General features: G+C 48.9%; 3 protein-coding genes across 3 annotated transcripts in view; 2 read left to right on the forward strand and 1 right to left on the reverse strand.

The window, feature by feature from the left end:
* ca6 (carbonic anhydrase VI) overlaps positions 1 to 22,036 on the forward strand; it is a 42,857-nt gene extending 20,821 nt beyond the window's left edge. The window contains exon 7 of the mRNA XM_085967354.1: positions 21,950 to 22,036. Coding sequence (XP_085823480.1) covers positions 21,950 to 21,960 — 11 coding nt within the window. The 3' untranslated portion in view covers positions 21,961 to 22,036. The remainder of the gene's footprint in view (positions 1 to 21,949) is intronic.
* LOC147100780 (female protein-like) lies at positions 13,890 to 15,202 on the forward strand. Its single transcript, XM_085967355.1, has one exon. It carries the CDS (start codon positions 14,291 to 14,293, stop codon positions 14,948 to 14,950), a length of 660 nt encoding a protein of 219 aa, XP_085823481.1. The 5' UTR covers positions 13,890 to 14,290; the 3' UTR covers positions 14,951 to 15,202.
* Positions 16,319 to 23,651, reverse strand: part of slc2a5 (solute carrier family 2 member 5) — a 48,459-nt gene continuing 41,126 nt past the window's right edge. Inside the window, exon 12 of the mRNA XM_085967356.1 lies at positions 16,319 to 22,069. Within this exon, the coding sequence (XP_085823482.1) occupies positions 21,839 to 22,069 (231 nt within the window). The 3' untranslated portion in view covers positions 16,319 to 21,838. The remainder of the gene's footprint in view (positions 22,070 to 23,651) is intronic.

The following is a 23,651-nucleotide window of genomic DNA, read 5'->3' on the forward strand; positions in this document are numbered from 1 at the left end:
TCTAGGTAATTGAAAGCCCAGGCATGGAATAATAACTTTATTTATGTGTCAAAGCTAACTCTGTCGACAAGTCAACTTCTCAGCATTGTCAGGACCCATCGACGGCTGCTGAGTATCATCCAACACTCAGCTGCCCGTGTCCTAACTCGCACCAAGTCCCGTTCACCCACCACCCCTGTGCTCGCTGACCCACATTGGCTCCCGGTCTAGCAACGCCTCGAATTTAAGATTTTCATCCTTGCATTCAAATACCTTCATGGCTTTGTCGTGCCCTATCTCTGTAACCTCCTCCAGCCCTGAGACCATCCAAGATCTCTGCGCTTCTCCAATTCTGGCCTCTTGTGCATCCCTGATTTTCTTCGCTCCACCATTGGCGGCCGTGCCTTCAGCTCTGGAATTCCCTCCATAAGCCTCTCCGCCTCTCTACCTCTCTTTCCTCCTTTAAGATGCCCTTTAAAACCTACTTCTTTGACCAAGCGTTTGATCACCTGTCCAAATATCTCCTTATGTGGCTCAGTGTCAAATCTTGTTTGATAATCGGTCCTGCAAAGCACGTTAGGAGGTTTATTATGTTAAAGGCGCTAAATAAATGCAAGTTGCTGTTGCTGTTGTTGAGTAAACTTATCGATGGTGCTGGAAGGATGACTTCGGAAGCTGCTGTTAAGTTTCGGTGAAGAAATTCTTCATTTACTCCTGAAGATGGCAGCCAAGCATCAATCACCCTTCCTCTTCATATTACTTTAGCGTAACATACTCGAGGGTCGTCCAATTAAGATTTATTCTATCCGCAGTTCACTGTTTGTCCTATTTTCCTTCTCTAAGTCTCCCTGTGCCAAACACTGCGTCCCCGCTGAGAGGGCTTGTACTTGCTGATGGGTCTCTGCCAGTGCCATGATACAACCGGTCACTCGGAGGCTATAAGTATTGCCTGGGGGCAATCTTCCCGCTAATTATTTCTTTTTTTTTGGGTGCGCGGCCCCTTTGAGGGCTTGCATGGCCCATTCAAAGCACCGCGCAGGCGTGGTTTTTGCCATTCGAGCGCCGCTGAGCCGGCTGCGCGGGATCTGCAGATGGCGGTGCGGCCGCGCAACCTAAAGGGAGCATTGCCCGGAGGGCTCCCTTTCCCTGCAGGAAGAGGTTGGCCTCCACAACAAGGACGAGATCAAGAACTGATAGGAACAGGAGGAGGCCATTCAGCCCTTCGAGCCTGTTCCACCATTCAGTTAGACCGTGGCTGATCTGCATATTAACTCCATCCATCGCCTTGGTCCCCTAACCCTCAATACCCTTGCCTGACAAAGATTTATCAAACTCAGTTTTGACATTTTCAATTGACCCCCCCCCCCTCTAGCCTCAACAGCTTTTTGGGGGAGCGAGTTCCAGATTCCCACCACCCTTTGTGTGAGGAAGTGCTCCCTGACATCACCCCTGAACGGCCTGGCTCTAATTTTAAGGTTATGCCCCCTAGTTTGGGACTCCCCCCCCCGCAACTAGAGGAAATAGTTTCTCTCTCTCTGCCCTATCAACTCCTTTAATCACCTTAAACACCTCAATCAGATCGCCCCTTAATCTTCGATACCCAGGGGAATACAAGCCGAGTCTGTGCAACCTGTCCTCATAACTTAACCCTTTTAACCCTGATAGATTATGAAAGTATTAGCAAAATATATAAAAACAGATAGCAAAAGTTTCTATAGTTATATAAAAAGGGTGGCTAAAGTAAATGTTGGTCCCTTAGAGGATGAGACCGGGAAATTAATGGTGGGAAACATGGAGATGGCAAAAACGCTGAACAATTATTTTGTGTCAGTCTTTACGGTAGAGGACACTAAGAATATCCCAACACTGGACAAATAGGGGGGGAGGAGCTAAATACGATTAAAATCACTAAGGAAGTGGTACTTGGTAAAATAATGGGACTGAAGGCGGATTCATCCCCTGGACCTGATGGCTTACATCCTAGGGTCTTGAGGGAAGTGGCGGTAGGGATTGTGGATGCATTGGTAATAATTTTCCAAAACTCCCTGGACTCAGCAAAGGTCCCGGCAGATTGGAAAACTGCTAATGTAACACCCTTATTTAAAAAGGGTAGTAGGCAGAAGGCTGGAAACTATAGACCTGTTAGCCTAACATCTGTGGTTCGTAAAATTTTAGAGTCCATTATTAAGGAGACAGTAATGGGACATTTGGATAAACATAATTTAATAGGACAAAGTCAGCATGGTTTTATGAAGGGGAAGTCATGTTTGACAAATTTGCTTGAGTTCTTTGAGGAAGTAACATACAGGGTGGATAAAGGGGAACCAGTGGACATAGTGTATTTAGACTTCCAAAAGGCATTTGACAAGGTGCCACACAAAAGATTACTGCTCAAGATAAAAAATCATGGGATTGGGGGTAATATTCTGGCATGGGTGGAGGATTGGCTATCTAACAGAAAGCAGAGAGTTGGGATAAATGGTTCGTTCTCAGACTGGCAATCAGTAATTAGTGGTGTTCCACAGGGGTCAGTGCTGGGTCCCCAACTTTTTACAATCTATATTAATGATTTGGAGGAGGGGACCGAGTGTAACATATCAAAGTTTGCAGATGATACAAAGATGGGAAGGAAAGTAGCGAGTGAGGAGGATATAAAAAACCTGCAAAGGGACATAGACAGGCTAAGTAAGTGGGCAAAGATTTGGCAGATGGAATACAATACTGGAAAGTGTGAGGTTATGCACTTTGGCAGGAAAAATCATAGAGCAAGTTATTATCTTAATGGCAAGAAACTGGAAAGTACTGTAGTGCAAAGGGATCTGGGGGCCCTGGTGCACGAAACTCAAAAAGTTAGTATGCAGGTGCAGCAAGTGATCAAGAAGGCCAATGGAATGTTGGCTTTTATTGCTAGGGCGATAGAATATAAAAACAGGGAGGTATTGTTGCAGTTGTACAAGGTATTGGTGAGACCGCACCTGGAATACTACATACAGTTTTGGTGTCCATACTTAAGAAAAGACATACTTGCTCTCGAGTCAGTACAAAGAAGGTTCACTCGGTTAATCCCGGGGATGAGGGGGTGGACATATGAGGAGAGGTTGAGTAGATTGGGACTCTACTCATTGGAGTTCAGAAGAATGAGAGGCGATCTTATTGAAACATATAAGATTGTGAAGGGGCTTGATCGGGTGGATATGGTGAGGATGTTCCCAATGATGGGTGAAACTAGAACTAGGGGGCATAATCTTAGAATAAGGGGCTGCTCTTTCAAAACTGAGATGAGGAGAAACTTCTTCACTCAGAGGGTAGTAGGTCTGCGGAATTTGCTGCCCCAGAAAGCTGTGGAAGCTACATCATTAAATAAATTTAAAACAGAAATAGACAGTTTCCTAGAAGTAAAAGGAATTAGGGGTTACGGGGAGCGGGCAGGAAATTGGACATGAGTCCATGTTCGGAATGGTCATGGCCCTGTGGGTAACGAAGTGGGCCCAGGGGCCGTGTAGCCTGGTTCTGCTCCTACTTCTTGTGTTCTAATTATGTGTTAGATTTCAGGAGATGGTTCTATTTCTGTTCCTGGCTGGGGTGGAGATCACATTTTACAGAAGGTAAGTACTGTAGAAAATATAGGGACAGTGATCTCCTGGATGAGTTTCGATCGCCTAGGGCAGCACGGTGGCATAGTGGTTAGCACTGTTGCCTCACAGCACCAGGGACCCGGGTTCGAATCCGGCCTCGGGCGACTGTCTGTGTGGAGTTTGCACATTCTCCCCGTGTTTGCGTGGGTTTCCTCCGGGTGCTCCGGTTTCCTCCCACAGTCCAAAAATGTGCGGGTTAGGTTGATTGGCTATGATAAATTGACCCTTAGTGTTAGGGGGATTAAATACGTGGGGTTACGGGGAGAGGGTGGGATATGTGTTGGTGTAGGGGTTACGGGGATCGGGTGGGATATGCGTCGGTGCAGGCTCGATGGGCCGAAATGGCCTCTATCTGCACTGTGGGGTTTCTGTGATCCTGTGATGGGTTGGAGAGGAATTTCCCAGATTTTTTTCTCCCAAATTGGCCATTGGGTTTTTTATCTGGTTTTTCGCCTCTCCCAGGAGGTCACATGGGTTCAGGAGGGATGTAGAGTGATAGTAGATTTGAGGTTAGGATCAGATCAGCCATGATCTTACTGAATGGTGGAGCAGGCTCGAGGGGCCGATTGGCCTACTCCAGCTCCTATTTCTTATATTCTTATGTTCTTAAGATGATGCCAAGGATGAAAGGGTTTTAGTTATGAGGCAAGTGTATAGACACTTGAGCTTTCTTTGCTTTGAGCAGAGGAGGTTAAGATGAGATCTGATGGGGCTGTTGAAAATTATGAAGGGTTCCAGTAGTCAGTGAATCAGTTACTAGGGAACATATCACCAAAAGGACTAAGGGAGTACAGGAAACTCTTTTTTATCCGGCACCGATGGGACCGGCGTGGTGCTGGTTTATCAAAAAGTCCGGATTACAGAGAGGTGTAGTAAAAGGTACAAGAGCTCCGTACACAGCAACAAATCCAGGCTTCCCTGTTGCTTAGCAACAGGTGCAGGAACCCCGGTTACACAGCCACAGATCCAGGAACGGCCACTAATATGAAGTAAAACTTACCTGAACCTACTCCTGAATTTTGCCGGTTATCAGAGATTTCTGGTTATTTAGGTGCCGGTAAATCAAGAGTTTCCTGTAGTTAGATTACAAACGAGTATTTTTCTCAGCAGTGGGGACTTTCTTTAAATATGCAAACAGAGCAGCAATGATGCCATCAGGGCCTGACTGCTATTTTAACCAGTGGACTAAGCGGGGAAGACGTATTGGTTTGCAGATGAGGCCTGGGTGTTAAAATCGGGAGTTAAACTCGCCTGGGCCTCAATGTGGCCAAGGTCAGGACAGTTTACCACTCGCACTGGCCTCCCCCCAACCACCTGATTCCTGCCCCAAGTTAATTCCGGGGCTTCGACGAGTGTTGTAGACTGCGTGGGAAGAAGACCTTTGTGCAGAAATTGGAGCGGGGGAGCCAGGGAGCTGAACATAAGCGCAGGAAACCAACAGCTCAAAGCAACATAAAAGAGGTTAATAATTGCAATGCAAAGTACTCGCCGATTATGTAATGGTGAAAATAACCTGCCTGGTTGGAGGGATTCTCAATTACAGCGGTTCTGTGTCAATTCTAATTCATGCTGTCGAACAGTTGCTCGCTTCAGGACTAAGCATTTCTTTCCACAAATGGGAAAGGGAAAACAGACTCAGGCTAGAAGAAAGCCAAGATAAAAGGCAAAGCTGCAAATGCTGGAAATTGGGGGGAAAAAGCAAAATATTCTGGACTCACCACAACAACTTGCATTTATATAGCGCCTTTAACGTAGTGAAACGTCCCAAGGTGCTTCACAGGAGCGATCATCAAACAAAATTTGACACCGAGCCACATAAGGAGAAATTAGGGCAGGTGACCAAAAGCTTGGTCAAAGAGGTAGGTTTTAAGGAGCGTCTTAAAGGAGGAAAGAGAGGTAGAGAGGCGGAGAGGTTTAGGGAGGGAATTCCAGAGCTGAAGGCACGGCCGCCAATGCTGGAACGAAGAAAATCAGGGATGCCCAAGAGCCCAGAATTGGAGGAGCGCAGAGATCTCAGATGGTCTCAGGGCTGGAGGAGGTTACAGAGATAGGGCGCGACAAAGCCATGAAGGTATTTGAACGCAAGGATGAAAATCTTAAATTCGAGGCGTTTCTAGACCGGGAGCCAATGTGGGTCAGTGAGCACAGGGGTGATGGGTGAACGGGACTTGGTGCGAGTTAGGACACGGGCAGCCAAGTGTTGGATGATACTCAGCAGCCGTCGATGGGTCCTGACAATGCTGAGAAGTTGACTTGTCGACAGAGCTAGCTTTGACACGTAAAAAAAAGTTATTATTCCATGTCTGGGCTTTCAATTACCTAGAAAACTGGATATAAAGTTTGTTTTCAGCCAATGAAAACCCTTTTATAAAACTTACTCCTACCTCCAAAAAAGAAATAGAAGTCCTGAGGAAATGAAAGAAATACAAGTTTTTTTTTAAAGGGGGTAATAGGTTAGAGCGAGGTAGAGAGGCGGAGAGCTTTCGGGAGATCTGTTACACAGCAGATCTGTTAGCGTCTGAAAGATTAAGATGGGTTAACATTTGACAAAACAATGGGCCGGATATTCCGATCCCTACGGGTGGGTACACGCTGTGTACTCACCCGTAAGGACATCGGAAATGCCGGTTTCAGGCATGCACAGTGCATGCGCTGGAAACCAGCATTTCCGATCTGTCAAGAATGGTCTTGACAGATCCTCCGGCTGCCCTGGAGAAGGGCCTCTGCGGGCGGATAGTTCCGCTTTTTGGAGACCCTCCGCCCACAGAAAACCCTGACATTTCTTACACCTGGTAAAAGCAGGTGTAAGGCCTGCTTTTACCAGGATAAGAGTTGAAAAAAGTAAAAAAAAAGAAAATTTTTTTCACATAAAAATACTTTAAAAACGGTAAGTTTATTGTTAGCCCTGTAAAAAACTTTAATTATTTTTTCAAAAATTAAAATTTTTGTTTAAAATAGTTAATTTATTGTAATTTCAAGTCATTTTAAAAATGTGATTTAAAAAAAATGTATTTAAAGTTTTACTATGTTTTGGGGGTGATCTCCATTCATATATTTGACAGGTGAAGACACGTGTCAAGTGTATTGTGATGAAATATTCCATTCATCACTGCCTGTGACTGTGGTTGGTTTCAGGTTCCCCCTTACCATTGTATTGCCTGTGACTGTGGTTGGTTTCAGGTTTCTCCTCACCATTGTATTGTGTATTGGAATGTATGGAATGTGTTGTGTGTAGGGCTCCGCCCATACCTGGCCTCTATGTAAGCCAGCTCAGTCTGGCCTCACAGCCAGTACTGCAGACCTCCAGGGAAGATACCTCTCTCCACTGCGTGTTATCTTCTAAGTTAATAAAAGCCTTGTTTTGTTTCGCTAACATCAAGTCTCGGGATTATTGAGGCACATCAATTTTATTAACTTATTTTTCAACACAATGGATCAACTCCTGAAACCCAAACGTTTGGATTTGGATCAGCATGCTCCGGACGCATCAGCACGCTTCGGACACTGGTTTATGTGTATGGAATTCTTCCTGGACAATTCCGCAGCCGTCAAAGACGCTACGGACGCTGCGAGTATGAAACTCGGAATTCTGCGGAATTGGGTAAGCCACCGGGTTTACCCCCTCATCCAAGACGCCGACACGTACCTGGCCGCCTGCGACATCTTAAAGGCGCATTACCAGCAGCCTACGAATGAGGTGTATGCTAGGCATCTGCTCGCCACTCGCGCACAGCGACCTGGGGAATCGGTGGAGGAGTTCCTAGGCACCCTGAAAATGCTTGGCAAAGACTGCAAGTGCCGCGATGTAAAAGCCGCAGTGTACGCCGACGAGCTTGTTCGCGATGCCTTTATCACAGGCCTCAGCTCCACTTACATCCGGCAAAGACTGCTGGAAAAAATGGGATTGGACCTGAAACAGGCTGCGGACACCGCGCGATCCCTGGATGTGGCCCAGAGAAACTCGGACGCCTACTCTTCAGCCCGCGCCGTCCACGCCGCCACGTGTGCACCAAGGGCGCCACCATCTTGGAAGGCATCTTCCCCGCCCGGCAGCCCGACACCGTCGGGGCCCCGCTCTCCCCCCAGAAGCCCTACGACAGCCGCGACGCGTCGGGGACCCAACTGCTACTTCTGCGGGCAGCCAAAGCACACCAGAAACCTGTGCCCGGCGAAAGGCACCACCTGCTTTAAGTGCGGTAAGAAGGGGCACTTTGGGAAGGTGTGCAGAGGGAACCCCGCTGGAAAACCAAAACCCGCCACCGCCGCGTGTGCGTCGTGGGAGCGGCCATCTTGGACGCCATCTTGCCCGACCTCGTGGGGTCCGCCATCTTGTGAGCAGACAGCGCGGACGCCATCTTGTCTCGATCAGGGCCCTACAGTGGCATCGGTCACAGTGGACCAGACCAGGCCCCACCCGCTATCCAAATCAATGGTGGACATCGAGGTAAACGGGTGCGGGGTTAAATGTTTAATTGACAGTGGAAGCACGGAGAGTTTTATCCACCCGGAACTGGCACGACAACTCTCCCTAAAGGTGGTCCCTACTCGGGGTACCACCTCTATGGCTGATAAAACCCAGACATCGACCATTCTGGGTTACTGCACGGTACAATTGTCCGTTAACGGGACTGTATACGATAATTTTAAAGTATTAATCATGAAGAATCTATGCGCGAGCGTGATCTTGGGCCTGGATTTCCAGTGCAACCACCAAAGCATCACGCTCAAGTACGGTGGGTCCCAGCCGCCCCTCACAGTGTGCGGCCTGGCTACCCTGAAGGTAAAGCCGCCTTCGCTATTCGCGAACCTTACCCCTAACTGCCGGCCAATAGCGACCAAAAGCAGGAGGTACAGCTGGAAGGACAGGCGGTTTATCGCAACCGAGGTAGACAGGCTCCTGAAAGAGCGCATTATTGAATGCAGCAATAGCCCGTGGCGCGCCCAAGTGGTGGTAGTAAGGGGTAGCGAGAAGAAACGGATGGTGATCGACTATAGCCAAACGATCAACAGGTACACCCAACTAGACGCCTACCCGCTACCCCGCATATCAGAAATGGTGAACCAAATCGCCCAATACCGGGTGTTCTCCACCATCGACCTCAAGTCAGCGTACCACCAGCTCCCTATCAGACCAGAGGACCGCCCGTACACCGCCTTCGAGGCGAACGGACGCCTCTACCAATTCCTCAGAGTCCCCTTTGGGGTGACGAATGGGGTCTCGGTCTTCCAGAGGGAGATGGATCGCATGGTCGATGACCACCACTTGCAGGCAACCTTCCCCTACCTCGACAACGTCACCATCTGCGGTCACAACCAGCAGGATCACGACTCGAACCTCGAGAGGTTCCTGAAAACCGCACAAAAACTCAACCTCACCTACAACGAGGACAAGTGCGTTTTCAACACCACGCGCCTCTGCATACTAGGCAGCGTGGTGGAGAATGGGGAAATCGGACCAGACCCCGACCGATTGCACCCCCTACGGGAGCTGCCCCTGCCCAACACTCCCAAAGCCCTGAAAAGGTGCCTGGGGTTATTTTCTTATTATTCCCAATGGGTCCCCAACTACTCCGACAAAGCCCGCCCCCTCTTGAAAGCATCCTCTTTTCCGCTCTCTGCTGAGGCCCACGCCGCCTTCAAAAGCATTAAGCAGGATATTGAGCGGGCCACGCTACAGGCAGTGGACGAGAACACTCCATTTCAAGTGGAAAGTGATGCGTCTGACTTTGCCTTGGCGGCCACCCTCAACCAGGCGGGGCGGCCCGTAGCTTTCTTCTCGAGGACCCTCCAAGGGCCCGAGATCAGACACTCCTCCGTGGAAAAGGAGGCCCAAGCCATCGTGGAGGCAGTGCGCCACTGGCGCCACTACCTAGCCGGCAAACGCTTCACCCTACTTACCGACCAGCGGTCGGTAGCGTTTATGTTCAATAATAAACAGAGGGGGAAGATCAAAAATGATAAGATTCTTAGGTGGCGGATCGAGCTCTCCACCTTCGAGTATGACATCATTTACCGGCCAGGGGCCCTTAACGAATCCCCAGATGCCCTCTCACGAGGGATGTGTGCCAGCACCACCGGGGATCGGCTACAGACCCTCCACAACGACCTCTGCCACCCAGGGGTCACGCGGCTGTTCCACTTCATAAAGTCCCGCAACTTACCCTACTCGATTGAGGAAGTTCGGTCTCTGACCAGGAACTGCCGCACTTGCGCTGAGTGCAAGCCTCGGTTCTACCACCCTGATAGAGCCCACTTAATCAAAGCTACACGGCCCTTTGAGCGGCTCAGCTTAGATTTCAAGGGCCCCCTCCCGTCCGTCGACCGCAATGTTTACTTCCTGAACATTGTGGACGAATACTCCCGGTTCCCATTCGCCTTCCCCTGCCCAGACATGACCAGCGCCACGGTCATTAAATGCCTCAACAGCCTGTTCTGCCTGTTCGGTATGCCGAGCTACATCCACACGGATAGGGGGGCGTCCTTCATGAGTGAAGAGCTACGCCAGTACATGCTGTCCAGGGGTATCGCCACGAGCCGTACCACCAGCTACAACCCCTGGGGTAACGGTCAAGTGGAGCGAGAGAACGGGACAGTATGGAAAGCAGTCACTCTAGCTCTAAGGACCAAGGGCCTCCCTATCTCCCGCTGGCAGGAGGTCCTCTCAGATGTGCTCCATTCGATACGGTCGCTACTGTGTACTGCCACCAATGCCACGCCTCATGAACGAATGTTTAGCTTCTCCCGGAAATCCACCTCAGGCGTATCCATGCCGTCATGGCTCTCCACCCCGGGTCCGGTATTCGTGCGAAGGCATGTGAGGGGCCATAAGACGGACCCTCTCGTGGAGCCAGTGCACCTACTCCACGCCAACCCCCAATACGCGTATGTCCGGCACGCCGACGGAAGGGAGGACACCATGTCAATAAAAGACGTCGCCCCAGCCGGTAACGACAACAACCACGGCAATAGCAGCAACAACGACCACAGCAACTCTTACCCACCCACTACTCTTTCATCACCCCCGGAAGAACATCGACCAACAGCACCCCCACCAACTACCCCTTCAACAACCCTGGCGGCACCCCCGGCAGAGACCCAGGAGGCCACCGGGGACACCCAGCCGACACCCGCGACACCACAACAGCCACGTCGGTCGCAGAGGACTACCAAACCCCCGAACAGACTAAATCTATAGAAGGGGTGAATGTGATGAAATATTCCATTCATCACTGCCTGTGACTGTGGTTGGTTTCAGGTTCCCCCTTACCATTGTATTGCCTGTGACTGTGGTTGGTTTCAGGTTTCTCCTCACCATTGTATTGTGTATTGGAATGTATGGAATGTGTTGTGTGTAGGGCTCCGCCCATACCTGGCCTCTATGTAAGCCAGCTCAGTCTGGCCTCACAGCCAGTACTGCAGACCTCCAGGGAAGATACCTCTCTCCACTGCGTGTTATCTTCTAAGTTAATGAAAGCCTTGTTTTGTTTCGCTAACATCGAGTCTCGGGATTATTGAGGCACATCATGTATGAAGGGAGATTCCCTTCTGTGATTGGCTCCCCATGGCCCACGTGATCCCAGGGATGCTGCGAACTACCTGCGCCTCTGGGATACGTGGGCCCTGCGCACTTGGAGTTTGGTGAGGCCCAACGCCGGAATTGTGCGCGTCCCGGGAGCCCTCAGGTAAGGGCGCAGATTTTTCCAGGTCGGAATATCTGGGCCATTAATCTGTCTTTCCCTTTCAAATGTGGACTGTCCTGCTGTGCGGTTCTCTGTTCTGATTTCAGAGCTTACAGAAGCGTAGGGTTTCAAGAATTGCAGTACCAATAATCCGTCACTAGATGTTAGCAGAATACATCTTAGAGTTTGAATTTAATGCAGAGAATTTAGTAGTTGTAATAAAGGTTACTGCTCAAACCCTTAAAAATCAAATTATAGTTGAGATGTAGGTGATGGACCAAGGCTCATAGGGCGTGACACCATCAAAATTGAAAAGCGTTGGATCAATGAAAAGAACTCAAGAAGTAATGATTAGCCAAGGTTGGTTTTTAAACGACTGATGATTGAAAGGATAAAGGAAAGACTGAGGAAAGTAAAGGGATTGTAGGTAAATAAGCGTTGAAGTACATGGGAGTAATTTTGACTTTGGCTGACAGTGTAAAACGGACGATATTGATTCAGCCGCCCATTATACATCTCCCCGACTTTCATTTCTATTGATTTCAATGGATTTGAAAATCGGGAGAAATGTACGACGGGCGGCTGGTTCAATATTGTTCATTTTACACCCCAAGGTCAGCCTAAGCCTTGATGAGTCTTGATTTCAACATAGAATGCAAAGAGGAGGATGAGAATGTAGGTCAGTGGGGTGGATTTTCATCTTCACTTCCTGGCTGGTAATCTGGCGAGGTGGATCGTGTGTACTTTGTAGAAGCTGCTGATTGTCACAGAATCATAGAGATTTACGGCTCAGAAGGAGGTCAGTGCCGGTTGAAAAAGAGCGATCCAGCCTAATCCCACTTTCCAGCTCTTGGTCCGTAGCCCTGTAGGTTACAGCACTTCAAGTGCATATCCAAGTACTTTTTAAATGCGATGAGGGTTTCTGCCTCTACCACCCTTTCAGGCAGAGTTCCAGACCCCCACCACCTTCTGGGTGAAAAAAGTTCCCCTCAACTCCACTCTAATCCTTCTACCAATTACTTTAAATCTATGCCCCCCACCCCGGTTATTGACTTCTCTGCCAAGGGAAATACAGGAAACTCTCTCTTAACCGGCAAAATTCAGGAGTAGGTTCAGGTAAGTTTTACTATATATTAGTGGCCGTGTAACCGGGGTTCCTGGATCTGTGGCCGTGTAACAGGGACTCCTGGATCTGTGGTCGTGTAACAGGGACTCCTGGATTTGTGGCCGTGTAACAGGGACTCCTGGACCTGTGGCCATGTAACAGGGACTCCTGGATCTGTGGCCATGTAACAGGGACTCCTGGATCTGTGGCCATGTAACAGGGACTCCTGGATCTGTGGCCATGTAACAGGGACTCCTGGATCTGTGGCCATGTAACAGGGACTCCTGGATCTGTGGCCGTGTAACAGGGACTCCTGGATCTGTGGCCGTGTAACAGGGACTCCTGGATCTGTGGCCGTGTAACAGGGACTCCTGGATCTGTGGCCGTGTAACCGGGGTTCCTGGATCTGTGGCCGTGTAACCGGGGTTCCTGGATCTGTGGCCGTGTAACCGGGACTCCTGGATCTGTGGCCGTGTAACAGGGACTCCTGGATCTGTGGCCGTGTAACCAGGACTCCTGGATCTGTGGCCGTGTAACAGGGACTCCTGGATCTGTGGCCGTATAACAGGGACTCCTGGATCTGTGGCCGTGTAACAGGGACTCCTGGATCTGTGGCCGTGTAACAGGGACTCCTGGATCTGTGGCCGTGTAACAGGGACTCCTGGATCTGTGGCCGTGTAACAGGGACTCCTGGATCTGTGGCCGTGTAACAGGGACTCCTGGATCTGTGGCCGTGTAACAGGGACTCCTGGATCAGTGGCCGTGTAACAGGGACTCCTGGATCTGTGGCCGTGTAACCAGGACTCCTGCACAAGTGCCGTGTAACCGGGACTCCTGGATCTGTGGCCGTGTAACAGGGACTCCTGGATCTGTGGCCGTGTAACCGGGACTCCTGCACAAGTGCCGTGTAACCGGGGCTCTTGCACCTGTGGCCGTGTACGGGGCTCTCGTACCTTGGTAAGTATACCTCTCTGTAATCCGGACTTTTTGATCAACCGGCACCACGGCGGTCCCATCGGTGCCGGATAAAAAATAGTTTCCTGTAGGTCCTTCCTATCCTTTGAAATTAATGGAATGAAAACCAGGCTGGTTCTATAAAGGGCGCACGATCTGTCCCACCAGAATATCGCCCAGGGGATGAAGATGAAAATCGACCCCAGTGTATTTGAAGTTTAAGGGGAGCAAGAGAAGAATAATTAGAGTGGGAGCGCTAACCATTGTAGTACCAAAGAGGAATTGAGAAGAAGAGCTTGAAGGCTGGAGTTGGGCGAGAGATTGTCCATCACTTGATAAACTTTTTTTTAATATCCTGGTCCAGTGTGTCAGAAGTACGAGAGGAGCTTTTCTGGAAAGGTGTGAAATGTCAACAGAAAGGAGTGTTTGGTATATAAGAGGAAACTGAGCTTGGCGAGATCTTGTGCAATGGATTTGTGGAATTTCCATTTGAAGTTAGAGAAGATAGTGAGGCCAAAGGTTTTGGTCGATAAAGACTAAAGGTGCAGCCATCAAAGGTAAGAGATGTTCCTGTTGATTAGACTTACTGGAATTAAAATTGTCCTTGAAGAATGGACTACTTGGAGGAGGGAACAGAAAAGGCACAAAGACTGCTCATAATTTAGCATTGATTGGTTATAAACTGGTAGGTTTATTCTAAGGGAGAACCCGGAAGTCAAATTGGTGCAGTTGGGAGTGTTTTCCTGAGGTTGAGGTCAGTGTTCCATTTGGGGCAAAGTTTAGAGAATTCCACACGGTATTTAATGTTTGATGTTGGCACAGAGTGGAAGAAGTTGAAAGCGTTCCATTCCCTAGTATTGGTATTCCTCATCAAAAACAGCAAAAAAATTAACGTAACAGAGGCTGGGGGGACACTTTGGAAGTTGGAGTGAATAAAAATGGCCACTGACAATTTTTTTTCAATTGATTTCAAAGGCAGCGAGTTGTCTTTGCACCCAACCTTAACCTTCCGCTTCTCCGAGGAAAGCCTTTCGAGTTATGTTGAGATCCAAATGCTTCGCAACATGAACCTCAGTTCCTTTACCATATGCATGTGGATCAGAACAAGAGATTTTCAGCCAAGGATTCTTCTATCGTATGCAACAAAGGATAGTGACAATGAACTAGTTATCTCTGTGGGTCTTGATTGGGGGCTGTGGATTGGAGGCCACTTTGTCAACATCCCTTTGCATTTCAGGTCAAATGAGTGGGTGCACTACTGCGTGACTTGGAAATCTCAATCAGGAGCTGTCAAAATGTGGAATAACGGGCTGTCAGGAAGGGTAAAGTACATTAAGAAAGGGTACGTTAGTAAAACAGGCGATACCCTGCTGCTGGGTAAAGATCAAGATAGTATTGAGGGCATGTTCTCTGATGCTTTTGTTGGTGACATGACCACTGTTAACATGTGGGATTATATTCTCAGCCCCTCAGAAATTCGAAATTTAATGGAATGCAGATACAGAGGGGAAAAGGGAAATGTTGTAGGTTGGGGGAAGAGTTCTATGGCACTGTTTGGTGGGGTGAAACTTGAAGAGGATAACAGTTGTTTCGGGTAATTTATTTCAGGTGGACGGGAGATCTGGAGCACAGGTCACACACAGATTACCCAAAGGGTCTTAGGAGTCATAGGTCATTTTATTAAGGAGCAGCAGTTCAAATATAGTTAAATACAACACGCAATCAGGATAGGCATAGTAGACATACAACTCGTAACAGGTGAGAGCGGCTTACCGGCCCCGGAACGGATGGATGGGCTGACAGATGGAGGCAGAACGGTAGTGTGCAGGGGGCGGGGTGTGTGCAGGGGGGGTGTGTGCAGGGGGGGTGTGCAGGGGGGTGTGTGTGCAGGGGGGTGTGTGCAGGGGGGTGTGTGCAGGGGGGTGTGTGCAGGGGGGGTGTGCAGGGGGGTGTGTGTGCAGGGGGGTTGTGTGCAAGGGGGGTGTGAGGAGGGGTGTGTGCAGGGGGGGTGTGCAGGAGGGGTGTGTGCAGGGGGCGGTGGGTGCAGGGGGGGTGGGTGCAGGGGGGTGTGTGCAGGGGGGGTGTGTGCAGGGGGGGTTGTGTGCAAGGGGGGTGTGTGCTGGGGGTGTGCAGGAGGGGTGTGTGCAGGGGGGGTGTGCAGGAGGGGTGTGTGCAGGGGGTGTGTGCAGGGGGGTGTGTGCAGGGGGGGGTGTGCAGGGGGGTGTGTGCACGGGGGGTGTGTGCAGCAGGGGGAGTGTGTGCAGGGGGGTGGTGTGTTCAGCGGGGGTGGCGGGGGGGGTGCAGGCTAGAGTTCCTGCGCCTGAATGAGGCACGAGGCACCACCGATATTGGGCCTCGGGCCTCATTTCCATCAAGCCAGCATAGCAAGACTCAATGAAGATCGGGCTGCAGCCAGCGTCATAGCGGCCCTCAGGTAAGTTAGGGCCGGGAAGGAGAGAAGATCGGAGGCCCGGGGGGGCGGGGTGGAGGGGTGGGGTGATGGGGTGTGGGCGGGTGGGGGTGGGTGCGGGGGGAGGGGGTGAGGTGTGGGCGGGTGCTGGGGTGGGGTGATGGGGTGACGGGTTGGGGAAGCGGCGGTGATAAAGTGGGCGTTGGGGGCGTCAGCCCATGTTCTTTAACGGGAGAAGCACTCCTGCTCCTCCCCGTCTCCACGTTCAGTTTTAGTAAAAACGTACCTTTTTTTTTGGACGCGTTGGTGGGTCCAAAGGTCCCAAGGACTGTCCGGCCCCGTCTGCCTCAGGGCAAACCAGTCTTGCAGTGGGGGCCTCCGCACAGGCGTTGAGCCTCTTATTTACACATGCACGGGGCCTACCGCCTGTCTCAGGCCTGGGCCCTGAATGACGAATATTTATCCATTCCCAATATGGCGGGCGGCGCGGGTCTGGCTGGAAATGTGCGTGCATTCCCTGCCCCACACAGATGGAGAAGAGATAATCATCAGGGTATGTTGTTAACTGATCATTTATTTGAAGTTTTATACAGTATTAACGAGCAATAAAACAGAATAATAATTGAGAAAATTGTGACTTGCACAGTAAGCATTTAATAAAATCCAGTGGGAAGAAACTGAAATGGGGTTAGGCCTAATAATAATGAGATACTTCAATTTCATCATCATGATATCACATGGAACTGACATGACACATATTTTACAAGCTCTATGATATTTTTGGATTGCAGGAAACTCTTTTTTATCTGGCACGGACGGGACCGACGTGGTGCCGGTTCATCAAAAATTCCGGATCACCGAGCGCTATAGTAAAAGATACGGAGCTGAGAGCTCCGTATAAAGCAACAAACCCTGTTGCTTAGCAACAGGTTCAGAACAATGGCCACAAGTTGCAAGCGTCTCTGTAGCTTAGCAACAGCTGCAGCCACACCCTTGCACAGCAACAGATGGAGGAAGGCAAGTAATAAAAGTTACCTGAACCTACTCCTGAATTTTGCCGGTTAACCGAGATTTCCGGTTATTTAGGTGCTGGTAAATCGAAAGTTTCCTGTACCTAGATTTTACCTCAAACCCAAAAGCTTTTGCGATATTTTTACAGGGGAGAACAAAGTGATTGGAATAATAAAATGGGTGAAAATGTTGGTGGTTTAATTTAAACAGCAGGATTAAACTATTCAAAGTGATGATATTAAGCTCAGCTCCATGTCTGCTAGTTGTTAAAATGCTCAAGTCGCAAAGTGGATGTGGGGGGCCTTGCAATCTGATCTCCTTTCAGCCCCTTGCCCATGTGTCAGCCAGTGGCTCAGTGGGTAGCACCCTCGCCTCAGAGTCAGAAGGTCGTGGGTTCAAGAGACTTGAGCATAAAAATCTAGGCTGACACTTCCAGTGCAGTGCTGAGGGAGCGCTGCACTGTCAGAGGTGCCGTCTTTCAGATGAGATGTTAAACTGAGGCCCCGTCTGCTCTCTCAGGTGGACATAAAAGCTCCCGAGCAATGGCACTATTTTGAAGAAGAGCAGGGGAGTTCTCCCCGGTGTCCTGGGCCAATATTTATCCTTCAACCAACATCACTAAAAAACAGATTATCTGGTCATCATCATATTGCTGTTTGTGGGAGCTTGCTGTGTGCAAATTGGCGGCCGTGTTTCCTACATTACAACAGTGACTGCACTTCAAAAGTACTTCATTGGCTGTAAAGCGCTTTGGGATGTCCAGTGGTTGTGAAAGGCTCAGCGATTCTGAGGGGGCTTGACAGGGTGGATGCTGAGAGGATGTTTCCTCTCGTGGGGGTATCTAGAACTAGGGGGCATAGTTTCAGAATAAGGGGTCGCCCAGTTAAGTCTTTCTAAGTCCCACCAGTGGATGACCTATAATCCACCTGTTTTCAGTGGCAAGTGGCCTGGACCCTTAATAAAAGAGAAAAAAAGCCAACTACATAAGTACATAAGAAGTAGGAGCAGGAGTAGGCCATACGGCCCCTCGGGCCTGCTCCGCCATTCAATAGGATCATGGCTGATCCGAACCTAGACTCACGTCCACTTCCCTGCCCGCTCCCCGTAACCCCTAATTCCCTTATCAGCTAGGAAACTGTCTATCTCCTTTTAAAATGTATTTAATGTCGCAGCTTCCACAGCTCTCTGAGGTAGCAAATTCCATAGATTTACTACCCTCTGAGTGAAGAAGTTTCTCCTCATCTCAGTTTTGAAACGGCAGCACCTTATTGTAAGATTATGCCCCCTAGTTCTAGTCTCACCCATCAGTGGAAACATCCTCCCCGCATCCACCCAATCAAGCCCCCTCACAATCTTATATGTTTTGATAAGATCGCCTCTCATTCTTCTGAATTTCAATGAGTAGAAGCCCAACCTACTCAACCTTTCCTCATAAGTCAACTCCCTCATCTCTGGAATCAACCAAGTGAACCTTCTCTGAGCTGCCTCGAGAGCAAGTATATCTTTTCTTAAATATGGAAACCAAAACTGTACGCAATATTCCAGGTGTGGCCTCACCAGTACCCTGTATAATTGAAGCAAGACTTCCCTGCTTTTATACTCCATCCCCCTTGCAATAAAAGCCAAGATTCCATTGGAATTCCTGATCACCTGCTGTACCTGCATACTAACCTTCTGTGTTTCATGTACCAGGACCCCCAGATCCCTTTGTACTGTAGCACTTTGCACTTTCTCTCCATTTAGATAATAACTTGCTCTTTGATTTTTTCTGCCAAAGTGCATAACCTCACACTTTCCAACATTATATTCCATCTGCCAAATTTCTGCCCACTCACTTAGCCTGTCTATGTCCTTTTGCAGGTTTTTTATGTCCTCCTCACTCACTGCTTTCCCTCCCATCTTTGTATCGTCGACAAACTTGGATATGTTGCACCTGGTCCCCTCCTCCAAATCGTTAATATAGATTGTAAAGAGTTGGGGTCCCAGCACTGACCCCTGCGGAACACCACTAGTTACTGATTGCCAACCCGAGAATGAACCATTTATCCCAACTCTCTGTTTTCTGTTAGATAGCCAATCTTCCACCCATGCCAGTATATTACCCCCAATCCCGTGATTTTTATCATGTGCAGTAATCTTTTGTGTGGCACCTTGTCAAATGCCTTTTGGAAGTCCAAATACACCACATCCACTGGTTCCCCTTTATCCACCTTGTTTGTTACATCCTCAAAGAATTCGAGCAAATTTGTCAAACATGACTTCCCCTTCATAAAACCATGCTGACTCTGTCCAATTAAATTATGCTTATCCAATTGTCCTGTTACTGCTTCCTTAATAATGGACTCCAACATTTTACCAACCACAGATGTTAGGCTAACTGGTCTATAGTTTCCAGCCTTTTGTCTACCTCCCTTTTTAAATAAGGGCGTTACATTAGCAGTTTTCTCCTGGCTCGACCCCTTTGCACAAGGGCTGATCAGAGTATTGCCAGGGTCGAGAGGGTCAACCCCTCCACTGAATGAATGGTTGGCCGGACAGGTTTCCGATGGCCTGGGGCAGGCGGACAGCGAAGAAGCTTGCAGTCATCGGCCTCGTGCCAATGGGGTGCCCTCCCAGTGAACCCAACTGACTTTAGGGGGCATCAGTGTTGGAGGGTAACTGATGTGATCCCGCACAACCACCAGGCTCGTAGCCTTTTAGATATTTATTGCAATGGTTGTTTATCTGAATAACCTGATCTGTCTTAAACATTTATAAGACTGACAATTCCGAATAAGGGATTGAAATATTACAGTTGGCACTTGGTAGAGCACAGCAGTAACCTATATTTCTATTTTTTTTTGTGATTTATAAAGTAACTGCAGAAATGGATGCTACTGAAGAATGTCGAGGATAAAGATTTATCGGTGCCTTCAGTTAGGGCCTGGTTATGATATATTATCATCCCTTTGGCAGTGATATAACCTGCATTTATATAGCGCCTTCACTGTAGTGAAACGTCCCAAGGTACTTTCAGCAGTAGTTTGTTTCTGCCACTCTCGATGGAACAATTAGTTATTGATTCCTGGGATGAGGGGGGTTGACGTATGACGAAAGGTTGAGCAGGTTGGGCCTGTACTCATTTAGAAGAATGAGAGGTGATCTTATTGAAACATATACGATTCTGAGGGGGCTTGACAGGGTGGATGCTGAGAGGATGTTTCCCCTCGTGGGGGTATCTAGAACTCGGGGGCATAGTTTCAGAATAAGGGGTCGCCCATTTAAGACGGAGATGAGGAGGAATTTCTTCTCTCAGAGGGTCGTGAACCTGTGGAATTCTCTACCCCGGAGAGCTGTGGAGGCGGAGTCATTAAATATATTCAAGGCGGAGATTGACAGATATTTGAACTACAGGGGAGTCGAGGGGTGTGGGGAGAGAGCGGGAAAGTGGTGTTGAGACCAAGATTGGATCAGCCATGATCTTATTGACTGGCGGAGCAGGCTCGAGGGGCCGATTGGCCGACTCCCGCTCCTGTTTCTTATGTTCTTATCTCCTACTTCAATTAGTTATAAGATCATAAAATGTTTTTGTAGTTTGTAAGACTTTTGAGAATTTATCTCCAGTACCATTATATTTAGTTTCTCATACCAATGAGCTCATTGACTAAATGCAGAACAATGGCACTGCAGTCTTAACAGAAACAAATAGATTGAAATCATGCCGTGTGACCAGCAATAACACCCTACATTTATATAGCGCCTTTAACATAGTAAAACGTCCCAAGGCGCCTCACAGGAACGTAATCAGACAATAATTGACACTGAGCCAAAGAAGGCGACATTAGGACAGGTGACCAAAAGCTTGGTCAAAGAGGTGGGTTTAAGGAAAATCTTTCAGGATGAGGGAGTTTGCACATTCTCCCAGTGTTTGCGTGGGTTTCCTCCGGGTGCTCCGGTTTCCTCCCACAGTCCAAAGATGTGCGGGTTAGGTTGATTGGCTATGATAAATTGACCCTTAGTGTTAGGGGGATTAAATACATGGGGTTACAGGGATCGGGTGGGATATGTGTCGGTGCAGGCTCGATGGGCCGAAATGGCCTCTATCTGCACTGTGGGGTTTCTGTGATTCTGTGAGAGGTGGAGAGGCAGAGAGGTTTAGGGGAGGAAGTTCACTAATTCCTCTGCCCATTATAATAACTAATCTATTTAGGGGTTAGCACTTTAGTGTGCAATCTTGCCAGTCCTGGGGAGGTGGGTTTGGAGGCGGGACTGCCGGGAAAATGGCAGAATTTGGGGGCGGGTGCCCATCCCACCCCCAACCTGCCTCCATGCCATCTTGCCAGGTAGTTAACAGGCAGAAAATAGGATTATCTCCTTTTTGCCCACACAAGTGCGGGCTTCCCGAAGGCTCCGAAACCCGCCAGGGTCACCGAGGCAAGTAGGGGGTCTGCGGGGGGCCAGAGGGGTCCAAACGTGTGCTGTGAAGGTAAGTGATGGGTGCAAGTGTGGACAGGTGAGTATCTGAGGTAAGTGCAAAGTGTTAGAAAAAGTGTACTTAAATTTGTTTCTTCCTGCAGGCTTCAGTCGATGTGTATGCGGAGAGTCTCGCACCTCCGTGGTAAAGATGACAGATGGCCGTCGCATTCTCCAATGCAACAACCATCTCATTTCTGCAAAAGAAAGAGGTTTGATAAGGTCTTGAATTCAAGACCTCATCAAACTACAGAGAATGTCAGTGTTTGAGAGCTTCACAGAGCTGTCAAACGATGACAATTCATCTGTCAAAAATTTTTGACAGATGAAACGTCATACGTTGACGTTCTATGCAACCAGCTTTCCCTTAATTGGCCTGCTAAGCCCACTGGACGAGCTTAACAAGGTCAATCAAGGGAAAATAGCGTGGGTTGGCCAGAAATTGATGGAGGCGGGACCCGACAAGTGGGAGTCCCGCCTCCAAAAGCTCCCCATTGAGAAAATCACCCACTTCGTTACAATAGTGGATAGAGGAACTTTTTACAAATAGTTAATGTGCTTGTTACTAATACTGCACCACACAGCTTCGCCCCAAAGAGCGTCACGGAGGCGGTTAGAATTTTGTGCTCTTCACCACATCCCATTTTCCTTGTTCTGCTTCCCACTGACTCAGTTCCAGGTGCTCTGTTTCCACCTTGATTTCAGCTTTGTTCCTCTTTGCCAGAATTTGACTGATCTCCAGGAATGTTTTGCCTTTTGTTTCGGGAATGACGATGAAGATGTAAACAAAGGTTGCGAGGCAGATGACTCCAAAAATGATGAAGCTATATTCACCGAGTCCGTCCTGAAAGGAGAATTTTTATTTTAGTAAATCAAATGTGTGAGCGTGTGTCTTAGATCCCAATCTCCATTCCTACCCATTAAATAACGATCTAATTAAATATCAAAATGATGTAATGAACAGATGGCAAATCAATAAAAGTCCATTCACAGTGATTACTTGGGAGAAACTCATTGCAGGCATACAGTTCAAGGAAGTGCTGAATAAATAGGTACAAAAGAAGCATAATTAACATTTTTAATGCATTTTGGTCTCATTAAAATTAAAGGGGGATAAATTAGGTTGATTTCCGCCTCCCGTTAGCACCCTAAGAGGGCACTAACGTCGCGCAAAGCAACTAGCGCCTCCCGCAACATTCAGCAGGAGGTTAGCGCCGGCGATAACCATTAGCGGCGCACAGCGCTGCGCCGCCGGCGATGACGTCATTGCCGTGCACAGCTCCCCGCTCGCGCACCGGCTGCGATCTTTGGTAGCGCCCCCTGACTTACCGCCAGACGCTATGTCCGACAAGGTCAGGGGGGCCTACCTGCGGCTGGGGCAGCGCAAGTTAAAGGGGAGGTGCCGGGCGGCCATTTTTGTTGCTAGCCGCCTGCCAGCACCTGCCCCCCGTTGCTGTCACCAGCCTACTGTGCAGCACCCCACCCCCCGGCCCACGGGGTGTCAGCTGCGCTCCGTGAGCCCGGCCCTCCTCTTGAGTGCCAGGCTCTTTTGCCGGCTCTCCGGTCCCTGGTGGCCCAGCTGGGCCCCGGGTCGCGCTGCGCTAATAAGGGGAGGAAGGCCTGCAGTACCGCGGCGCGACGTGGCGCTGCTGCACGTAGCACCGCGATATTCACTCGTAGCACCCCAAGAGGGAGGTGGGCCGCTTCCAGTACTGCCCCTCCTCCCTCTTGGGGCGCTACCAATGAATTTTGGGTGCGGGTGCGCTAATTTTTTCAGGGCGCTAAAAGTAGCGAAGTTAGCGCCCAAAGGGGGCGCGACCCAATTTTTCCCCCAAAGACTTTCACATAAAATCATAAGAAATAGGAAGCACTTGGAGATGGAACACTTTTTCCAACTTAGCACCCAAGTACTGTAGAGGCCAAAATGCAGAGTAAAGTTCCCTCTACTCCTGGCAATAAGGGAAGATTTCCTCTGGTTGTTACGTCTTAGTGACATTGGAAACATAGCGGGAAGGTTTCCAACGTTAGTTCCTTCAGGTGAGTTTGTAAATCATTCAGAAAGAACACATTCACGATGTTGTGAGAAAGGATTTAGACACCATCTACATTATGTGTCACTGCCAGTGGAAATCTTTCCCCATTTTGTCATAACATTAAACGTATGAAAAGACTGATAGGAGGTGACCATCTGGCCCATCTAGCCAATCAGGGAGTAAGCCAACAAAAACAACAACTTGTATTTATACAGCGCCTTTAATGTAGTAACGCTGCACGGGAGTATTATAAGACAAAAAAAATTTGACACCGAGCCACATAAGGATAAATTAGGGCAGGTGACCAAAAGCTTGGTTAAAGAGGTAGGTTTTAAGGAGAGTCTTAAAGGAGGAAAGAGGGGTAGTGAGGCAGAGAGGTTTAGGCAGGGAATT

The sequence above is a fragment of the Somniosus microcephalus genome, chromosome 25, assembly GCF_052327205.1.
Source record: "Somniosus microcephalus isolate GS21.2 chromosome 25, FLI_Smic_1.0, whole genome shotgun sequence".
Classification (NCBI taxonomy): domain Eukaryota; kingdom Metazoa; phylum Chordata; class Chondrichthyes; order Squaliformes; family Somniosidae; genus Somniosus; species Somniosus microcephalus.

Excerpts from the sequence above, each read along its gene's own strand:
- LOC147100780 (XM_085967355.1), top strand. The coding sequence starts at position 14,291 with ATGGCCACTGACAATTTTTTTTCAATTGATTTCAAAGGCAGCGAGTTG.